This window comes from Hakea prostrata, chromosome 10 (assembly GCF_041222555.1).
Source record: "Hakea prostrata isolate BN-2017 chromosome 10, UWA_Hpros_2, whole genome shotgun sequence".
Classification (NCBI taxonomy): domain Eukaryota; kingdom Viridiplantae; phylum Streptophyta; class Magnoliopsida; order Proteales; family Proteaceae; genus Hakea; species Hakea prostrata.
In genome coordinates, this window is record NC_142609.1 from 47,804,424 (window position 1) to 47,827,055 (window position 22,632).

At 36.4% G+C, this 22,632-nt stretch overlaps 1 protein-coding gene and 1 non-coding gene across 4 annotated transcripts; both read left to right on the forward strand.

The window, feature by feature from the left end:
• The first annotated feature begins 1,879 nt into the window (after positions 1–1,879).
• On the forward strand, positions 1,880–21,244 carry LOC149003569 (uncharacterized). Of its 3 annotated transcripts, XM_089136198.1 has the most exons (5): positions 1,880–2,244; positions 2,514–2,547; positions 2,651–2,820; positions 18,947–19,056; positions 19,847–21,243. In XM_089136198.1, the coding sequence occupies exon 5, from the start codon at positions 19,859–19,861 to the stop codon at positions 20,624–20,626; it is 768 nt and encodes a 255-aa protein (XP_088992324.1). In that variant the 5' UTR covers positions 1,880–2,244; positions 2,514–2,547; positions 2,651–2,820; positions 18,947–19,056; positions 19,847–19,858; the 3' UTR covers positions 20,627–21,243. The 3 variants fall into 3 exon arrangements, with proteins under 3 accessions (XP_088992324.1, XP_088992322.1, XP_088992323.1); XM_089136196.1 differs by lacking the exon at positions 2,514–2,547; XM_089136197.1 differs by lacking the exons at positions 2,514–2,547; positions 18,947–19,056 and having other exon boundaries at positions 19,847–21,244.
• Positions 12,524–12,630, forward strand: LOC149003570 (small nucleolar RNA R71). Its single transcript, XR_016170515.1, has one exon. It is a non-coding gene; the product is annotated as a small nucleolar RNA R71 (small nucleolar RNA).
• Positions 21,245–22,632: the final 1,388 nt, after the last annotated feature.

Below are 22,632 nucleotides of genomic sequence, written 5' to 3' on the forward strand. Positions count from 1 at the left end.
TGAACTGTTTACTCGTTTGTTGAAGCTAGAGGCATTGCTATCAATGATACTAGTTTAACAAAAGAGATACTGGCTTCTTTTGGGAACACTTCCTCTATCAAAGTTAGCTCCATGGGAGCACTCCAGAATCCTTATGTCAGGTATCAAACTTATACTTTCTAGCACTTGCTCAAAACAAGTTGTCTGGTATGGTTACTCTCTCACTCTACAAGTTGTTATCTCTTGAGAGTATTTCTCTCTTAATAAACCAACTGCATGAAAGCCTTCAATGAGATATAAGTCTTACCCTTCCAAGTCTTCAATATCTAGAATTAGGAGATAACAATTTATCCGGAAACACTCGTGATTCCATCTCAAATATTTCAGCACTCATAATAATTGATCTTGAAACCAATAATTTTGTTGGATCCATACCAAACAACTTGGAAAATCTTCAAAACCTTCAAGCATTTTCTGCTGCTATAAATCAATTTGGAAGCCAATGAGAACATAATGATTCAAACTTTTCTAAGTCATTTGCTCAATAATACAAATCTAAGGGTTGTAGAGCTCGAACATAGGGTCCCCTTCCCAACTTTATAGCCAACCTTGCGCCACAGCTCTCAATGCTTCCTCTAGCAGTAAATCAAATAGTCTAGAAACATTTATCTTGGATTTGAAAAACTCATCAACTTGGCCTATTTGGCCTTGGAGATGAATTTTCTTGAAGGTAATATTCCACCTAGCATAGGGAAACTTTTGAGAATTCAAAAGTTATTCTTGGGTGGAAATAGACTTTTGGAACAAATACCTTCATCCATAGGAAATCTTAATCTTCTGTATGATCACCATTTAGAGGAGGATAACTCGAACTCGAACGCATGTATTCCATCTAGTCTTGGAAAATGCCAAAAGCTGCCGTACCTAACCCTTGACAGTGATATCCTCCTAGGCCAAATACCTAACTAGCTATTTTTTATTTCCTCCTTATTAGTATCTCTTAATTTATCTTACAATTCTTTGATTGGTTCTATACCAATTGAATTTGGTACCTTGAAGAGCTTTTTTAGAATATATATCTACAATAAGAATCTGTTTGGTGAAATTTGATTTTTTGTTGGTGACTATAATAGTTTGGAGTATTTTTTTTTTTTGCGGTAATTTATTTGAAGGAATCATTCCCCAATCTTTGGCTCTTTTAAAGGGGTTTCAACATTTAAATCTCTCACTCAACTTATCAAGGGAAATCTCAAAAGATCTAATTCAACTTTCAATATTACGGAGTTTGAATTTATCCTTCAATAATCTTGAGGGAAGGTACCGACAGAAGGAATTTTTTTTTTTTTTTTGGTAAAGACAGAAGGAATCTATAGTACAATTAAGACTACATGCATGCACAAACCACAAACCATGAAAAGAAAAAAGTCCATTGCTTTGATGATGGTTTTGCCTATAATTAGTGTGGTTCTTGGTTTACTCTTGACATTTTCAGTTCTTACAATTTTTTGGATAAGAAGATAAAAAACTAAAACTCCATCCACGCCATTAATTGGGGATCAATTCTTAAAGATTTCTTATGGAGAGTTCTTTCAAGAGACAAAAGGATTTTCTTCAACTAATAGGTGATGTTTCTTCAGCTAATTTCATAGGTATCAATAGTTTTAGTGCAGTATACAAAGGAATCACTGACCAAAATGAAGAAATCGTTGCAATCCAACTACTCAACTTTCAAAATCCAAAAATTGACAAGAGTTTTATAGTTGAATGCAAAGCATTCAGAAATACAGAAGGATTTTCATTTCTTACAATTTTTCGGATAAGAAGATCAAAAATTAAATCTCCATCCACACCAGTAATCAATTGTGTATAAAACCCTAAATTTTTTTTTTTTTTTTTTTTTTTTTGGTAAACTACAAAACCCTAAAGTTGCTCCGTTAAAAATGGGTACAGTATGTACGGAAATTGAATTTTGAGGAATATATATGTAATTTCACCTTTACCCCCAATCGGCTATCTGTAATTCCCATTTGCAGATTCAGTCCGTTTCGTCGTTCACTTCTCTTCTTCGACTCTGCGAGAGCAGCGAGACAGCCACAGGGGATGCCAGCGAGAGGCGAAGCCGAGAGAGAGATTTCTGTTTATTTCCCCTTTTTCGTGCCATCTGAATTCTGAAGCAGTTAAGCCATACACGACATTTGCAGTCGAGATCTTCTTCTTTGTTGACGACTTGACTCCTTGACGGGTTGGATTGTTCGATGGTTACAGGTAGTAGACGATCGTTCCTTGTGTTTATAAGTTCTCAATCATTTAAAAATGAAAATCATATTCAGTCCAGTTTCTACCCATTTGTTGGTTTCTTTCTAAGTTTCTGGTAATTAGATTTACTGGCTTTGTCTCTATTGATACAAGTACTGGATCGTGGAGTTATTCATTGCCGTCCATGTCCATAGTTTTGTAATATCTATTATTTTCAAGTTTGCAACATCCATTACTCTCTCTTTGATTTCCTTCTTCTGATGTTACTTACTCGTTAGTGCAAGCATTGATGTCCAAGCACTGTTGCAGAAGGTAAAAACGAAGTAGAACATCTAAATTTCTATCTAATTGAAGATTTGCTTGTAATTCTTGATTCTTCGGGACTGAATATTCTTGTTTTTTTCTTCTTTTCCAGGTGAGAATCCCTGCTTTTGAGACTGGAGGAAAACCTAGAAAAGTAGAAACAGTTGCTCTGGCATATGCTGCACATAAAGTGATTCTCTGTTGTTAGTTTTTCTTCATTGAGAGTTGAGGGCCTGAGGCAGTGAGGCCTCCTGAACAAGACTTTGCCGCCCTCTTTAAAAGGTATGCCTGACAAACCCTTGTGAATCTGCCTATTCTCTTGGTGTGCGGTAGCCCTATTTGGCTTTTGCTATAATTCTTACTTCTTTTCTAAAATTTTCTTTGGCTGTTTCGCTTGATGTTAAGGGCTATTAAATAGATTACAGCTTTCGTTTGAAAAACAAAAGCAGGTCTTATCTTACCCTGTTTCAGAATTTAATATAGTAGAGTCATGGAATCTATTCAAATTCTACTCAATTTAGTGATTCCTCCAATTGTTGTAGTGCTTATTTTTAATTTTGCTTATTTCTTCCTTTTCTCTTGGTTTTTTAAGTTCTTATATTCTTCCCAAAATGAATTCTGGGTTTTGCTATAAAGTACTAAAGTGTGTATTAAGTTCCTACTGTAAGTTTTATCTGATAAATGCATTGTTGGTGAATATATATTATGATCATTTATGGATTTGTGATGGTGGGAACCTCTTGCATTGAATACTAGACATGTCCTTTCTAAGATTTAGGAGATAACCAAAAATCATCAACTACCTGACAAGTGACAAGTAGGTTAACGTTTCAACAACTTTTCAGAGATTAGTTTAAGTATTTAGGAATCTTCATTAAAATTTCTTTATGAGTTGGAACTTGGAAGTTTTAGATTTTAATGGTTGTCCAACAACTTGTCCTCATTGCAAGATCTAAAGGGTTAAAGATTCTTGACTTTTGGTTCAATGGTCTTAATTACTTTCAAGCTGTAGTCTTTTATATAATCTTCTTCATTAATTTATGTGGTTAGGGCTCTCAAGTACCGAATTTCATTATAAACGTTGAACTTTGATATTTCCATCAATGGGTATTCAAGTGTGTTGTTGAATATGTATGCATTAATGTTGCTTGTTATAGTTGTTTTGAACATTTGGAATTGGTGTTGGATCTTGGTTTAATATATTACATTTATGAATTTATGTGTTTTAGTTACTATTATCTTTGTTACTCCAACAAGGCAACAAGATGAAAAGGGGTGTGTCGGAGGTTGTCGGGTCTCATAATGTTTCTATCTTAAGTCCTTCTAAACTTTCAAGCCCTGAGACTGAAATATCTACTGAGTCACCTAATTTTCATGAGACAGAAGGAGCCCAGGTTGATGTTAGCCATGCTTCAGAACCAAATCAAACAAGTAAAGGGGCCAAGACTAAAACAACACTGTGTTGGACAAGTAATTGGTTCAAAATGATTGATCTTAAGTCCTTCTAAACTTTCAAGCCCTGAGACTGAAATATCTACTGAGTCACCTAATTTTCATGAGACAGAAGGAGCCCAGGTTGATGTTAGCCATGCTTCAGAACCAAATCAAACAAGTAAAGGGGCCAAGACTAAAACAACACTGTGTTGGACAAGTAATTGGTTCGAAATGATTGATCTTGATAATTAGAAATGCTCAGATGGAAAGCCTAGAGCAGAATGCACAAAATGTGGGCAGATATTTTTGGCTGACCCCCAAAAAATTGGGACTAGTGATCTTAATAAGCACATGAAAAGGTTCCTAAGGCAGATAATAAGGACATAAAATCAAATGATTATGGAACAAAATGATGGGAATTTGGGATGAGAAGCTTGAGAACTGATCTCGTTGTAGTGCACGCACGTTCAAAATGATTGATCTTCGTATTTATAGTTAAAAAATGAATTCCCTCTAAGACTTAGTGTATCCAGAGTTTAGGAAATTGATATTGTATATCTATCCTGAGTATACTCCTATTTGTAGAAATACTCTTTTGAGTGATATTCATAGTCTTTAAGAGGGAGAAAGTTTATATTAGAGAGGCAGTGAAGAACTCATTTGAAAGAGTATCAATCATAATAGATTTATGGACTTCAATAGCTAATGATGGGTACAAGACACTCACTGCTCATTATATTGATAGGTTATTGGTTTTGCACAAGAAGTTGATCAAATTTTCTATATTGACACCTCCACATTCAGGTGCAAATATATGTGAGGCTGTTTATAAGAGTCTAATTGAGTGGGGAATTGAACAAAATTTATTTTTAGTGACAGTTGACAATGCTAGTTCCAATGATTTGGGGGTTAAGTATATATATATGTGTGTATTGCATCAACAACACAAATTTTGAATTTTTGAGCACAAAAGTGAAGAAAAGAGGGAGAAAGAAAAAACCCAAGAAATACTTGTTTTCAAAGAGACAGAGATGGAAAGATGCACTTCGTTCTTGTAGGATTATAATCTGAAATTGGGAGTTAAAGGACAATAGATAGTGGCGTCCGATTTGTGAAGGCTCTTCCTCACCTTCTCTGCTTCAAAGTACAAGAAGAGAGAGTACCAACTGGTTAGAACTAAAATAGTAGATGGGTCAGAGAAGAGAAGAGAGTTCATAATAGGTTAGAACTGTAATAATCGTGAAACAAAGAACATACATTAGACGATTCGCAGATTGTAGAAGAATCTCCTCTTTACAAAAATCTCCTAGTTAGATTCATTAGGATTAGCAAAAATCCCCTCTTTGCTGTCGCACTCACATTGATCTCAAATTTGCAGATTGTAGGAGAAATCCTTCTCTTGCATTAGACTATTTCTTTAATATAAAAAGAAAAAAGCATTAGACAATTTCAACATCTCCATTTTGCATTCAGAAACAAAGCTCTACAATTGGCAAACTTGTAAGGTATTTGCAGTGTTTTGATTAGGATTAAGAAGAAAGGATTCACAGTTTTTGGCTTTTTGCAGTGAAAATTCGGTCTCAGATTCACAATTTTTGCAGTGAAAACTTGATCTCATATTCTCAATTTCTCAATCTCTCTCACAAGACGAAGGAATCACAATAAAGGCACTCAGCAAACCCTAAATTGGTTATAAGTTATAACAGGGAATTTACATAAATAACCTCGGTGCCTGGCGTTTCTGTTGAGGCTCTATCGTAACTCGTAATGTGCTTTAATGTTTGGTAGTTGGCACTTGCAGGGTATAATTAACGGTGTGGTACGATGCGGTTTTAGACAGTGCGGTTCGGTATGGTTAAATGGTTTCACGGTTTTGATACACAATCACCAATCAAACCATATAAACAAATACATAAGATTTTTAACGTGGAAAAGCCTGCAAGGGAAAAAATCACATGATTGTTATCTTAGTCCACCCAAACTTCCATTATCACCAAATAGTAACAATAATGGGTACACAATCAGGATCTCATCTCTAGATTACACTAGAGTAATACAAACACCATAATCAAATGGAAATCTAAGAGAAAATGGAGAAAAATCACCAGATTTTCCTGTGAAATGTGTTAGAATGAAATTATGACCGTTGGATATGAAGTGCTAGATGTCACGACCATTCCTTTCAAATTTCATCTTATTCTGGCGAAATCTTGCTGTTGGATTTGCTGGAGAAATCAAGAAAAACCTCTTCTTCAACTTCTTTCTGTTTCTGCTCACCGCCTCTCTCTCTCTCTCTTTTGCAATTCTTTTCTTTCTCTCCCTCTCTCTCTTCTTTTGCACGGCAGCTTCTCACACTCTTTTTGCGTGAGGTTGAAGCTAAATAAGAATGAATTGAGTTTTTTAAACTCAATTTCGTTTTTGCTTTTGACTTTCTTTTGACTTTCTTTTGACTTTCTTTTGACTTTCTAAAAAGTTTCCAAAATGAAGTTTCATTTTGCCTTTAGCTTTTAATGATGATGGCCCCCCACATAGCCTTATGGACCACGGAACCCAACAAATTATGATTGATTCAAGGGTGTTAGCAAAATGGCTGGAAAGAACGTGAAATCAAGGATTTTCACCTATTTGATAATGAGTTGGGGAAACGGGCTTTGCTATCACTAACCTTTGTTCAAAGCTTATGGTTGGGTTCTGTGGCCCATAAGGCTATGTGGGTCCCGTCATCATTAAAAGCAAGAAGCAAAATCAAATTTGGCTTTAGAAACATTTCAGAAAGTCAAAAAAGGGAAGAAGCAAAAACGAAATTGAGTTTTGAAAAACTCAATTCATTCTTACTTAGCTTCAGCCTCACGCAAGAAGAGTGTGAGAAGCTGCCGCACAAAAGAAAAGAGAGTTGGAGAAAAGAATTGTAGAAGAGAGAGAGAGAGGCGGTGAGCAGAAACAAAAAGAAGTTGAAGAAGAGTTTTTTCTTGATTTCTCCGGTGAATCCATCAGCAAGATTTTGCCAGAATGAGATGGTTCTTTGAATACAGACTTCATAGATATGGTTGTGTACTTGTATGCTGATAAAGCACATCTCCATGAGGATTATGTGTGTCACATGAATGAGTATATGTTAGTCTTATGTGAATACTTCATGTCCTTGTGTATTTCAAAAGTTATATCTTCTTTGGAGCTATATACATCTTGTGTGGTTGTTGCCTTGAGAGATAACTGGGACCATTTTCTGTATTATTTTCCTTCATTCGATTTTGGGATAAGTGAGAAGCCTTTCCTTTGAGTCCAATGTCACAAAGTGTTATTAACATGTAATGATAGACATCTGTGACTCAATGAGTTATCAAACCTGCCTTGACCTACCAATTATGCAAATCCTAGAAGTTGTTTCAAATTGTGGAGAGGAACTTCTTCATTATAGAAGAGGTTCATAGTTGCCCTCACTTAGGTAAATTACATGTTTGGAGTTGATGAGTTTATTTCTCAATTATCATTTGAGTTCTGGTTATTGGGGATAAACAAATGCTGTTTTTCATGCTTTTCCATTTTGTGTTTAGTTTCATTTTGGAAAATCTGAACATAATTTAAAGTGAAACCCTACTGCAACGATTCTCCTCTAGTATATGAAAATGATGTTGTGTAACTAGGTAAGATCCTCTTAAGATGTCAGCAATCTCTTATACTTGCATGGGTATTGTAAAAGGGCTGTTGTTGCATCAGCTATGATCTGTTTCAGTTTCAGATTGCTTAAGTAACCATTAAATATTGTATATCTGTCTCCCCAAATACCAAGTGTCATGGTGTTCAAATTAAGTAGGGGGCAGATTAATTCTTGTACATTGACTTTGCTATGATCTGTTTCAATTTTAGATTGCTTAAGTAACCATTAACTACTGTATATCTGTTTTCCCAAACACGAAAGTGTCAGAGTTCAAATTAAGTAGCGGGCAGATCAATCCTTGTACATTGACTTTGCCAAGTGGTTTATGTATTATGGACCAGTGGAAATGCTTTAGAGCGTCAACACCTTGATACATCACAAGGCAAAAATAAAAAATTGCATAGGATTCAAGATGTAAAAGACACCAATGTGCAAGAAGAGAATGAAAACAAATACAATTCAATTTCTAGAACACAAGATTTCAGGAAAACTAACCTCTCGAATGCTCCATGGTGTAAAAACTAAAATAGGACACTGTGTTCTAACTTGCAAACGAGCATCGACATCACCTTTCAACCTTCACTGCAATTAGAGATTCAGGAGATAATATTCCTTGTGTTTATTTTATTTATATATAATAATAATAATCCAATTGCATTGAATTTTGTTTGCTTGTGTCTAAAAATGCTACGCTAGTGCACGTGTCACAATCAAGTAGTAAATAATAAGTAGGGTATCGATCCCACGGAGAATTTTATCGTTAACTATCAATATAAAAGGAAGGCTACTTTAAACAAGATTAACAAAATTACTTTATGATTAATGAACTAAATAAACAAAGGATAGGTAAATTATACTAGAGATCCTTAATGGAAAATATACAATAGAATGAACTATAAGAAGTGTTATGAATGTTGGGAATCAATTTCCCCTCCCCTGAATTTGGCTGTGAATGCTATAGCAATGCTACAGCACAAGGTATATCAAAGAACCTGGAACACAATTGCACACTGGTATCTTCCATTCCACATATGCACTAACATCCTATTTCAAAACTCTCATATTCCTATGGAGATTTGAACTGAGGATGCAAATTACGCCCGAGTTCCAATAGTGGTTACGTGAGATAGGTGAGTATTCCTACACTACCCACTAATTAGCTAAGCCCACATAAGGATCAAGCTAACTCATGCTATTCAACATTTATCTAGCTCTAATTAACTTTCCAAGTAACTAAAACTGCAACATTCACTTATGGATGATCAATCAATAAATGAAATTACTCAAAAACTTGCAAGCTGAATACATTGATAATAAACTGTGCTATAACAAACTGAATATTACAGCTCAAATCACAGGTTTGGGTACTCATCATCCCAACAAAATAAGAAATTAGCTCATATTAAATTTCAAACACAGAGAAATAAATCCACCCATTAACAAAGTTCAGCTAGAATATGATGAAGTAAGAACTATAAAACCAAATAGACAAGTAAACAACTAGGAGAATGCTTCAACAATGCTCCAGCCCCCTATCTCTAGCAGGTTGTCTTCATGCACGAGTTCCTCTTTGTCTCTAGTTCTTCTCTTTCCTCCTCTTTTGTAGTTCCTTCGCCTCCTTTTCCGTTCCCCCCAAATTTTTCTTAAGTGATAGGGTAGAAATGGGCTGTAGGATTAGAACCTTTCCTTCTAATATCAAGGGCTGAGGTCCTTCACGTAGTGACAAGAAGAATGTCTAATTAGGTAGCCCTTTTTAGTCATTTCACTAGGTGGTACCACGTGTGTTCACATTTGGGAAAATTCTGCTATTGTAATGCTACAACATTTTTATAGCAAGCTGAGAAGATATGTTCTTTGTCCCTCTTCTATGTTTCATGTCATATCTTCATCCTTTATGGTTCTTTTCCTACAATGCCAAGAAAAAGAGGGCTGATTCATTCCATCCATTAATTCAAGAGAATTTCATGCATGAATGATATAAAAGACCTTTAAAAGATTAAAAACACTAAGACTTACTAAATTGAAATTTAATGACAATTAACACTAAAACAAAGATAAGATACTCTTGAATCAAGCTATCTCAAGTATAAAATTACTAGAATTAACTCTATTTCATAGAGTTATCACACCCCCAAACTAAGATATTGCTTGACCTTGAGTGATAAAAAGAAAAATATGAAACTAAAATGCAAAGGATAATGCTAAGATCAAAAGAAAAGAAAAGACAACAACCTAGCTTAGTCATGGAATAGGATAGAAGTTAGACAGAAGTTGCCTCTTAATATTTCTTTAATTTTCAGTTCCAACACTTCCCCCAATAACACTTAGATGTCATATTTTACTCATAAGGATGCCCTCAAGTGTGTGTGTGAAAGTTAAGGATCTCACCCCTGATTACCCTAGTCTAATTGAATTACGGTCATCAAGCTTAGTTCATTGATTTCATAATTGACTAAGTAATTACCTCTCCACTAATTAGGGACCCATATCTTTTTACACCCCAAAAACCCATCTTACAATATTTTGAGTATTTGACACCCAAACTTTATCTCTCTTCTTTCTTTTTTTTTTTTTTTTTTTCTTTGTTGTCATTCCTGCCTTTTAACGCGAATACCAGATGAAGGTACTCGGTTACTCAACAAGATCACAAACAAAAGTGCACTTGCATGCTCATATTCCAGGCCACTATTTGACGCCAAAGTAAACATGGGTTACATGCGTACTCCTGGTTACTAGGCAGCCCAAAGTAGTGAAGCATTATTCTTCTTCTTTTATTTTATTTTATTTTTGTAACGCTCATATTCCAGGCCACTGTTTGACGTAAAAGTAAAATTGGGTTACATGCGTACTCCTGGTTACTAGGCAACCCAAAGCAGCGGAGCATTATTCTCTTGGAGGAAGGGGGGGTTAAACCCTTGCCAATACACATAATGTACAGAATTTTTGGAAACAAGTCATATTACAAGCATATTTTCAGTTACATACCCAAATTTGGACCCCTAATATGTCAATCTCAAGGTTCTCATTCAACCAATTCTGAAATCCTAAACTCTCACGTTGATCCAACTTTCCCAGTTTCTCTAGGGCTTGAGGCATCACTTGGTGCTCAATAATAGGACATCACAAATAAGAGTAAATGAAGACATCAAAACATTATGGCAGAGTTGTGCTAAGACCTCGCATCAAAATCATATTAAGAGGTGCTAACAACAAGAAGTAAGCAAAGGAAACAAAACCTGGGCCATCACATAGGCTAATTGACTTACAAACCTTGTTGCATTATCAAACAACAAAAACAACAGAAGAACAGAAAAATCATAAAAGAAAAAAAGGATAAAATAAAAACTGACTCTAGAATGCTACTCACAAATCAGCAAGCAGAATTACATATGCTGCATTTAAAGTAAACAAAAACATTAATAAATTAAGACCACATATAAAATAAAGATGACAAGATGATATCATGCACATTGCAACATGCAAAGCCTCTCCCCAAACTTAAAGTGAGCAGTGTCCTCATAGTTATAAAATAAGGTAAAACATATAAGAACAATTATCAGAACAAGACTTCCCTGGCCTTGCTTCTCCAACACCAAGCTTCTTGAAAATTGACATTGGCATAAGGTTAATGCTTGCTCCAAGATCACAGAGGGCTCTCCCAATATAATTATCTCCAATAGCATAAGGGATGGTGAAACTTCTAGGATCTTTTAATTTTGGAGGGAGCTTGTTCAGCAATAAGGCACTACTCTCTTGTGTCATTGCCACTGTTTCAAACTCTCCAAATCTCTTTTTCTTTGAAAGGATGTCTTTCATGAATTTCACATAATTTGGCATGTGTTCAAATGCTTCTACCAATGGTATATTGATATGCAGCTGCTTCAAAACATCCAAGAATTTCTTAAATTGATGGTCTTGCTGCTGCTTATGAAATCTTTGAGGAAAAGGTGGCGGGTTAATACTCTGTTTTTCTGGAAAACTTTGTTGCAGTGATGATGTAGCATTCTGTTCAGCATACTGTGTTTTGCAGAATTAGTGTGTTCCTTTTGAACAGTAATCCGTATCTTCTTTCTCCCCTTCTTCTTGGATCGAAATAGGTTTCTTCTATTGGCTGGACTTTGAGTGAGGTTGCTCTAAAATTTTTCCACTCCTTAAAGAAATAGCTTTACAATGCTCTTTGCCTTCACGCCTAGGATTTTCTGTGTCACTTGGCAATGATGCTTAAGGTTGATTGCTTAAAGCACTAGCTAGCTGTCCTACTTGATTCTACAGATTATTCAATGAAGATGCTTGAGTCTGAATAATTGCATCATTCTTTGCCATATACTCCTTTAACAGAATCTCTATTGATGAAGAGGGTTCTATAGGTTAAGTCTTCACTTGCTATTGAGTACTTGGAAGGTGATGAAGTCGAGTTGGGGTGGAAGATGGACTAACATTTTGTCCTTGAGCATTCCAAGAAAAGTTAGGGTGCTACCTCCAACCAGAGTTATAGGTGTTGGAATATAGGTTATTGGCTTTGTTGAAATTACCAACATAGTAGGCAGATTCTGTGTTGGATGGACAGCTATCAAAGAAATGCTCCCTACCACAATATGTACAAGTGACTGCTGTATTTTGTTGTGTTTGTACAGCTGTAGCAAGGTTCACTAATTTTAACACACTAGTTAAGTAGGACACTTGTGCAGTTATGGCTGTCATTGCTTCCAACTCATAAATCCCTGCCACTCTCTTATTTACAGCTGCTTTCTCAGCTGACCATTCTCTCCAAAATCTCATAAGCTTCATTGTAAGACTTTGCCAAATTAGCCCCATTTGCTGACGCATCCACTATGGACCGAGTTTGTCTATTTAAACCCATTGTAGAAAGTCTCCATTTGAATCCAATGAGGAATTCCATGGTGAGGACATTTACGCAAGAGTTCCTTAAATCTTTCCCACACCTCATGCAAAGATTCACCATCCAATTGTCGAAAACCAGCGATATCATTCCTGAGCTTGGCATTCTTTGTTGGAGGGAAGTACTTCATCAATAACTTTTCTACTAAATCATTCCATGTGGCTACAAACTATCGAGGTAAAGAGTTCAACCATGCTCTTGCCCTCTCCCGCAACGAATAAGGGAATAGTTTCAGTCTCAAGGCTTCTTCAATTGCTCCAGGTATTTTGAAAGAATCACTTACCTCCATAAAAAGTCTAAAATGGAGGTGAGGATCTTCTGTTGACATTCCACTAAACTGTCTCACAGTTTGGAGCATTTGGAATATTACAAGCTTAAGTTCAAAATGTAGTGCATGGATTTCTGGCCTTACTATGTTAGGATTCAGCTCATGCAACATCGGAAGAGCATACTCTCTAATGGCGCTATCTCTGTCATCACCCTCAGCTGCCATTTTATTCTCATTATTATTCACCCCATTTCTCTCTGTTTTAGCCATTGATTGAAATGTTGCTAAACCTTGCTGCTCTCTTCTTTTAGCTCAAAATGTCCTTTCGATTTGTAAGTCAAAGGTTACCAACTCTTGATTAGGCCGTGTATTCATGCAAGGGTCAAAGCACCTGAGAATAAAAGAAAACTAATATCAAAGTAAAGAAAATGTTGTAAATAAGATTATAAATTACTTCTCCACCAATTATGAATGACAAAATTCCCCGGCAACGGCGCCAAAAACTTGTTTGATTGTATCTAAAAATGCTACGCAAGTGCACGTGTCGCAATCAAGTAGTAAATAATAAGTAGAGTATCGATCCTACGGAGAATTTTATCGTTAACTATCAATGTAAAAGGAAGGCTAATTTAAACAAGATTAACAAAATTACTTTGTGATTAATGAATTAAATAAACAAATGACACGTAAATTAAATTAGAGATCCTAGATGGAAAATATGCATTACAATGAACTATAAGAAGTGGTATGAATGTTGGGAATCAATTTCCCCTCCCCTAAATTTGGCTGTGAATGCTACAGCAATGCTGCAACACATGGTATATTAAAGAACCTGAAACACAATTGCACACGGGTATCTTCCAATCCATATATGCACTAACATCCTATTTCAAAACCCTTATGTTCTTATGGAGATTTGAACTGAGGATGCAAATTACGCTCGAGTTCCAATAGTTACGTGAGACAGGTGAGTATTCCTACCCTACCCACTAATTAGCTAAGCTCACATAAAGATCAAGCTAACTCATGCTATTTAACATTTATCTAGCTCTAATTAACTTTCCAATTAACTAAAACCACAGCATTCACTCATGGATGATCAATCAATAAATAAAATTACTCAAAAACTTGCATACTGAATACATTGATAATAAACTGTGCTACAACAAAGCTACAACAAACTGAATATTATAGCTTAAATCACAGGTTTGGGTACTCTCATCATCCCAACAAAATAAGAAATTAGCTTATATTAATCTTCAAACACAAGAAATAAATGCAGCCATTAACAAAGTTCAGCTAGAATATGAAGAAGTAAGAACTGTAAAACCAAATAGACAACTAGGAGAATGCTTCCACAATGCTCCAGCCCCCCTATCTCTAACAGGTCTTCTTCATGCACGAGCTCCTCTCCGTCTCTGGTTCTTCTCTTTTCTCCTCCTCCTTTTCCATTCCCCCCAAACTTTCCTTAAGTGATAGGGTAGAAATGGGTTGTAGGATTAGAACCTTTCCTCCTGATATCAAGGACTGAGATCCTTCATGTAGTGATAAGAAGAATGTTTAATTAATTAGCCCTTTTTAGTCATTTCACTAGGTGGTACCACGTATGTTCAATTTGGGAAAATTCTGCTACTTTAATGCTACAACATTTTTACAGCAAGCTGAGAAGATATGTTCTTTATTCCTCTTCTATGTTTCATGTCATATCTTCATCCTTTATGGTTCTTTTCCTACAATGCCAAGAGAAAGAGGGCTGATTAAATTTCATCCATTAATTCAAGAGAAATTCATGCGTGAATGACATAAAAGACCTTCAAGATTTAAAACACTAAGACTTACTAAAACGAAATTTAATGACAGTTAACACTAAAACAAAGATAAGATTTTCTTGAATCAAGCTATCTCAAGTATAAAATTACTAGAATTAACTCTATTTAATAGAGTTATCAAATTTTCAAATGGACAACACAACATTGAACTTCAATCCACAACATCTATCACCAAAGCAACTAGAATACAAAGACTTCTTGAACCCTATCTACCTTTGCAAAATGACTATTTAGAAATGTTTGATTCATAAATGAGAAGCTTGAGGAAGATGTTCGAAATTCAATACCCTAACTTCTTGATTTTTGAAAGCATCACAAACAGATAGACAGAGAAATCCTGCTACTCTAATCGCTACTTTGTTTCGCTCATGGAGATTGTTCCTATCTGAGAGCGACAATGTTTAGCGAGATTTCTCTAGAGATTGGAGAGTCTTTAGTGAGAGATTTGAGAGAGAATGGAGAGTCTTGAGCGAGCAAATGGGGGTCTGAGAGTTCTTTGTGTGATAAGAGAACAAGTTTTGGGGTTTAGAAGGAAATAAGGTGGAAATTATGTGGTTGCCCTTAGTATGGTGTTATTCCAACGAGTTTGCCCTGCCTTTTCATGAAAAGTACTTCTGAGCACAAGAAGCTTCAAATTTTAGCTTATTGGGCACAACTGAATTGTTTGCCAAACAACCTGTTCAACAAAACACACTTTTGTTGAACCAACACATATTTATAAACCGAATTATTATATAAGATTTATGCAATTTCTGTGCCAAAATGGCAAATGGCACAGAATAAGTGTGCTAGGAGCCTAGGAGCATTACCATACAACCCCTTATCAAACACACCCTAAGTTGTTAATGGCCTAAATTAAAAATTCAATAACACATGAAATTTATCTAGTTTATTCTCTGTCTCTTTTCTTGCAATCGAAGACTATGACATCCCTGGAGATGGAGAAGGGTTCATGCAATTTGCTTTGCCGTTGTAATTCCATCTGCAATTGCATTGAACCTAACCAGGTATGCTCTTGTAAAATTCCAATTCCTTTGATCTAACAATGATTAGAAACGTTGATTGTCGATCTTCTAATGATGGTTTTGAAATTCTCTTTCTTGTTAGTTCTATGGATTTATTCTTTTTGGGAGAACTAGTAATAATGCACGTGCATATGCACGTGTAATGTGTTCTCAAATAAACAAGACCATGTGTGCATATGCACATGGATGGATGCTTGACTTGTGTCCAATTTAAACACAAAGTCCTCTTTTTAGGAAAGAAGAGAGAAGATTTGGATCCCTACATTTTCAGAATTTTCCTAAAAATGAGGATTTTGCATTTAAATCGGACACCTATCAAGCATCAAACCATGTGGATTGGAATTTTTCCTCTCCATGTGGGTGGAGGATCCAAATTAAAAAATGTTTCACATCATTAGAAAATGTCATAGAATTTGCATATTTGAAAAGATGCAAAATGCAAAAATATTGTAAAAAAAGTCTAGCCACTAAATTCAGCTCATCATTGAATCAAAGAACAACACTTCCATTTCGCATGTAGGGATAGACCAATAACCTTCACTCTCTGTTGTTCAAAACCCACAAAGTCGGAGAAGATATGAAAAGCTAATCTTGTCAACTGGACTTCTCTCTAGAATTGCAGTTTTCCACCAACAGGTGGCAAAGGTTAATTAACCTTCTACAAGAGTTCAAATTTACCTCAATATAGCCTAGTTCTTCTAGGTCCAGCTCTTCCATTATCAGCGTGGTATTTTCTTTCTCTTGTTTGTTAGTTTAGCCTGTTTGTTTGTAGAAGCGTTAAGCATTACGATTGACTACAAAGAACATAGTACTGTACATGCAAGATGACGGAGCCAGAATTGTCAAAGAAATAGTGGGAATGGAAATTAAAAACCCAACACGTGGATTTCATTTAATCCCATCCGCTCAAAACATGGTTTGGTTCATGTTAAGGAAAAACCGGTTTTGTGTCATTTAAGTTGGTTAAATGTGCACATGTTGTTTTGAGTGGTTGGGATTTAATGAAATCCACATGGCGTGCATCTGAGGATAAGCACCACAGGCACCACTGAAGCATGATCCAACCTATAATCACAGATAGTTATGTTTACTTCTTCAATTTCTTCCCTCGTGATTTGTTTCCATTTTTGTCAGTCCTACAAAAAGCAAGCAGAGAAAACCATAATCACCTATACATTCACTAGAATCTTCTTTGGAGAGAAAATCATCATTCGCAAGCAACTCGATTTATGACTCCACCATGCACCAGAGTTTCATTAACATCTTGTGTTAGGTGGTTTTACTAATGAATCTAACACCTAAGCATTCTTAGAGCATTGTGTCTCATAATTTTGAGTTTAGTTTTAATTTTCAGGCATCTTGAGAAGGTAAGTTCTTTAAAAAAAAATTTACGTAATTGATGATCTCAGCGCATGATTTGGTGGTTGTGTTGTCTTGATTGGAGAGAAGGCTCTTATTGACAAGGGAGCATGAGGAGTGCATAAGGTCAGGGTTGAAAGGCTTTGCAGTATAAGCAGGCGAATATGAAAGAGAGTAGGACACATCCCGAAACCTCTGGCTTGGTCTGCCTCACCTTCTCTACTTTCCCTTCCAAGATCTCACCCTAGTTGGACTTCCTTATAGTCCTACTCCAAGTAGGAATCCTCAAACTAAACCTAAGCCCATTAGGATTAAACCAAATTAACAGCAGCCCATTCTTGGCCGAACTGAAGCCGAAACAAATGCCTAGGATCCTAGTTTCTAAACATAACTTTTAAACCCAATTCTGAAATTATCATTAGAACAAGGTTTCATGTTTCTACCCTCGGCCCCTTAACCCTAAAGTTTTTTAACCTTTAGTGCAGCGAAGGTGCTCAAGTTCTTGAGGCCTGGCTGAAGTCTTCTAGGCCTTTACATAACCCTTGTGAACTCAAAAACCATCCCAAACATCCCATAACATTAGACTTAGTTGCTGGAAGATTCTAGGCAACCCTTAATTTTAGGAAAATCCTCAAAAAACCCTAACCTGAAAATTGGGTTTTACGAAAGTTTTTCATCTTGCATACTGCTACATGAAGCATCATCTTTTTCAGCTGCATTTGCAGTGTAAACAATGATGCTACTCCCCCAAAAAACACTCGACTCTCCCCCCCAAAAAAAGTTCGGATAGGGACCGATACAACCAGTTCACTCCACTAGAAGATATTCTGGGAAAGATATAAATTTTAGAAGTTTTATTTACTTTGCTACCTGATCCTTTGCAGAAATAGTTGTTTGGTAGAATTATCTATTTGTTTAAGCTGACAATAAGAAAATTCTAGCCAGATCTGTGAAATAAGTGAACTTCTGAAGTCTGAATGCAGATCTGACAACCATCTACACAGTTTACTTTAATACATTCTACTGCTCAGGTCCCTGAACATATCGAAGGAATCTAAAGTTGTTGTCAATAATTGTCAGAATAAGGTGTAGCAGGAATGCAGTGCTATCTCTTCCGAGGTCTTTTTAAGCCTGGGGTTTCTCTCTGGATCTTCATTTGAGTCTACCTTAAGTTCGGTATATCAGTCTAAGTTATATGCTCAAAGCTATAGTGTATTTCTTTTCAATTTTGTTTAAGAGGAAGAGGGGACATTTTCTATAAAAGGTGATGTGTGTTTCATTAGCTTTGGGGAGAGAGGGAGGGAGGACTACCGTCATATTTGGTTCAAAGTTTTTTTCCAAGGGCTAAAGCGTCAATTGACAAAACAATATTTACCAGACTTTTGTAGAGGTAGAAGAACAAGTCCTGGTTAGGTAGCAAACCAAAATTCTATCTATGGTTGTTGGGTCACTCAGCTGAAATGAGTAGAGAATTATTGTCCATGTCTTTATGTCTTTCTTTATATTTCTCCTGCTTATATTTGATTGCACTGAGCATGTGGTTTTGGAGCCCTAAATTCCTGCAATTTTGCTCATGTCGTTTTTGTTGTACTCCTTGTTAATATTAAGGTTGCATTGTTTAGTTGGCAAAAGCGGGGTATTTGGTACAATTAAAAAAGAAAATTGGATGATAGGGAGCATTTCCCCCTCCAAAATGTCTACTTTAATTGTAGTGTTCCCTTTTTTATATATGTTGGATGCTATTTCCTTTTCAGTTAGGAATAGGCTTAGTTAGACGAATTGAATTGAGTTTATGCCCTTCTTTTTTTTCCTTTTACCACATATCCAAAAGCTTTACTGCATTTATATCTCTTCATTGATTAAAACCTTTTATTAGAGACCACCGATGTACCTTCTACTTTTATTTTGTTACTTATGCCTTAAAATTTGGTTCAGGTTTCTACTAATGTGGGGAGTTGATGTAACCTTCTCTAGAAGCCAATCCTGTAAAGCCCTCCCTGCCCTTTATCAGAACAAAGGGAGGGGACCAACTTAACAATTGACCAGTAAGCTATAAACCTGAGAATTTCTTTCGTAGCTTTCTCAATATTTTTCATTCCCTAGGATGGCAAAGTGTTGTGACAAAATCTTGGATTTGTTTTTCTTGATGAGGTTTTGTGTGATAATGTTGTGGGTTCTGAACCTTTTAAAACACCATCTTTTCTCTTCATTTGGAGGTTTCACATTCTATACATCCTAACCCTCAAAATCATTCAATCCCCTGGATTTACTACATGCATTGTTCCTTGGGTCTCCTCATTTTGAAATTCTCTTCTGTGAACATGACCCTAAAAATTTTCTGGTCTTGTTGAAGAAGTGATGTTTTCTGATATTGCTTCAGGCTATGGGAATTAAAATTTCTGAGTGGAAAGGGTATGCCATAACAAACTCATGGAAATTATTTTACTGTTCAAATTAGCCCCGTCACGTAATTATTATTATTTATTATTTTGAGATAAGCCGCAATGCTTGACAGCTTTGTCACAGGAGCAGCCATAACCTATTTCTTCTTTTTCAAAAACAACAATAACAATAAGCCTTGTCCCAACTAAATGGGGTCGGCTGCATGGATTCTCGTCTTCCAATTAGCTTTGTTTAAGGTCATGCTACAAGGCCTAAGCTATGCATATCCTTTCTTGCCACTTTTCTTAGGGTTATCTTGGGTTTTTACCCTGGTTCTTCTTTTTGGGTCCTTCTCTAAGAATATTGGTTCTCTGTTTCCAATATTTTGGCTTCTCTATTTTCTTGTTATTGTGTTTGTTGCACTCAAGAAAGCTTGAACCTTCTTGTCTGCAGGTCTCATACAGGATGTCTGCCAGAGGTGCTCAAATCCGGCTTGTGAGCTCCCATCCTGAGGTTTATGAGCCCTGTGATGATTCTTTTGCCTTGGTTGATGCTCTACTAGCTGATAGAAATAACTTGTTAATGCATAGGCCAACATTGTGCATAGAATTGGGTTGTGGTAGCGGTTATGTGATCACATCACTAGCAATCATGCTAGGGCAGGAGGTTGCTGGGGTCAATTACTTAGCGACTGATATAAATCCTCATGCTGTGAGGGTGACTAGTGAAACGTTGAAGGCCCATGGGGTCCATGCGGAGGTGATATTGACAGATATTGTATCTGGGTTGGAGAGACGGTTGAAGGGCACGGTGGATGTGATGGTTGTGAACCCACCTTATGTACCAACACCTGAAGATGAAGTAGGCTGTGATGGGATTACTTCTGCATGGGCAGGAGGTGAGAATGGGCGGAGCGTCATTGACAGGATCCTACCCATTGCGGACGAACTTTTGTCGGAAAGGGGCTGGTTGTACATGGTCACGCTAGCTGCTAACAACCCTTCTCAAATATGCCGTATGATGAGAGAGAAGGGCTATGCTTCCCGAATTATTGTCCAGAGATCTACTGAGGAAGAGAGCCTCCATGTGATTAAATTCTGGCGGGATAGTGAAGTACAAGTGGGAAGTAAGGAGCAGATCACAGAAAACAGAAGTCCTTCAGCGGTCATGGAATCCCTACTATCACAGATTCCACGGTTGGCTTTCTGGAGGGGTAGCAGTAGTAACAGCTGAATGCAGAGAACGGGCATCCTTAACTGTTCTGTAATTACTGGAATTATACGTGGGTTTGTAAAAGCCCAATTCTTTTTGAATATATTCTACCTTTGGATGCAGATCATTCTCATGTGACTGACTAGATCGTATGAGAAGTCATATTGACTCCCTTTTGGGGGTGTCTCTTTCTTTTAACTTCTGTATCAAGTCTGGAACCCCTTCTTCGGTGACCCTGATTACATGAACCAGCAGAAACTTAGAAGAGCATCTCTAAGTTGTATTTGAATTCGTCTATATATCTTATCATGAGCTTCAGGATGTCTCTCCTTTTCTTGCAGATTTGCCAATTTAGTTGCAGTCAAAGTTGCGATGGGCAGGTAGGTAAGGGCTTTGCATGGGTCCTTATCCTCTTTTCCGATCATACATTGTATTAGGCATTGGGAGCTTTTTTATTTTCCTTTGGTCTTTTTGCGGACTTCTGGTCACCAGGAAAAATTGTCTTTTGCTGGTGGGTGGCTCGTCTATTGATTGATATCCTAATCTAATGGTTTTTTTTTTTTTAAAATTAATATCTGTCCTCACTTGATTCGGCAACTTCCAACTTACTAAAGGTGAAGTTTTTTTCAATGATCCCCCAGGAAATGACAGATATCCTTAGAGAGGATTGTCTCAAGAGTTATGTTCTAGTTTGATTTGTTTTGTTTTTTGGGTCTTTTGACCCTGTTTTGTAACAAAAAAAAAAAAAAAGGTGAAGTTTTTTTAACAAAGACGTTCCCTGAGGAATCTGAATTATTTAGGTTTTTTTTTTGCTTGTACTTAAAAGCTGAGCCAAAAAGAAATAAGGTCGAGAATAAATCGTGAGAGAAATTATAGGAGAAAAATTAGATTCGAAGTGTATTAACTAAATTTGGATTTTTACAAAAAAAAAACCTAAATATGGAGAAAATTCTACCCAAAAAGAATTGGGAAAACAATTAAGTTTCATAAATTAAGTAAAAAAAATCAATGGCTATGATTAGATCTGATAAAATCAATTGCTAAAATTCTTATACCAAACTAATAAATTTAAAATTTAAATTGTTAGTAGAAAAATAAAAAAATTCAGGATAAACTTAGGGATTTTGGAGGGGAGGACTAATAAAATTTAAGATTTAAATTGTAATTAAAAGGAATTAAAAGTTTAGGAATTCTTGGAAGTAGGGGAAGGGAAAGAAATAGTGTATTTTACACATACAAAGAGAATCAAGAAAAAAAATACAAAGAATATGACAACTTGCTTGTGGAAATAGGAGAGGAAATAATAGAGTTTAGTAGACAATGTCATGTTTCTTCGAATTCAAATTCTCTCTACCCAGTGTGTTTGTAATCCTTACATTCATATTACTAGGGCTGCAACAGGGTCGGGCTTTTGCAATCCTAAACCCAATTTTATATATTCTAATCTAAGTCCTTTCCCGTCCTGACTCTAATTCAGAGCCAATGATTAGTGTCCCTAACCCTAAGCCCTACAGGGCCAAGTAAGTTCATTCCTGCCCTGACCTTAATTCAAGGCCAATGATTAGTATCCATAACCCTAAGCCCTACAGGGCCAAGTAAGTCCATTCTCGCCTGATTGGCCTTGTCCCTGACCCTAGTCCTGTCCCTAGCCTTGGCTCTGGCCCTGATTGACTCTATACATGTTCCTAATTCATTGAGATCAAGCATCAAATACAAAATTAGGGCCAAAATCAGGACAAGAATCAGGACCAAAATCATGGTTAAGGTCAGGACTAAAAATTAGGGACGGGTCGGGACAAGCCCGGCAGGTCAAAAGTAATCCCAAGCCCGCTCTAATATTTTGACATAACCTGCCCTCAAGGACAAATCTTCAGCCCAAGCCCTATTCAGGCTCAGGACGTGCTTAGTGCCGGTCAAGGCCAAACTTGCACCCCTACATATTGCACTACATTTACATGAGTGTGAGAACCGTGCTTACAGGGTCTGCCCGTGTCAGATCAGAACTATGTGAATTCCATACTCTTGTA

Excerpts from the sequence above, each read along its gene's own strand:
- LOC149003569 (XM_089136197.1), top strand. The coding sequence starts at position 19,859 with ATGTCTGCCAGAGGTGCTCAAATCCGGCTTGTGAGCTCCCATCCTGAG.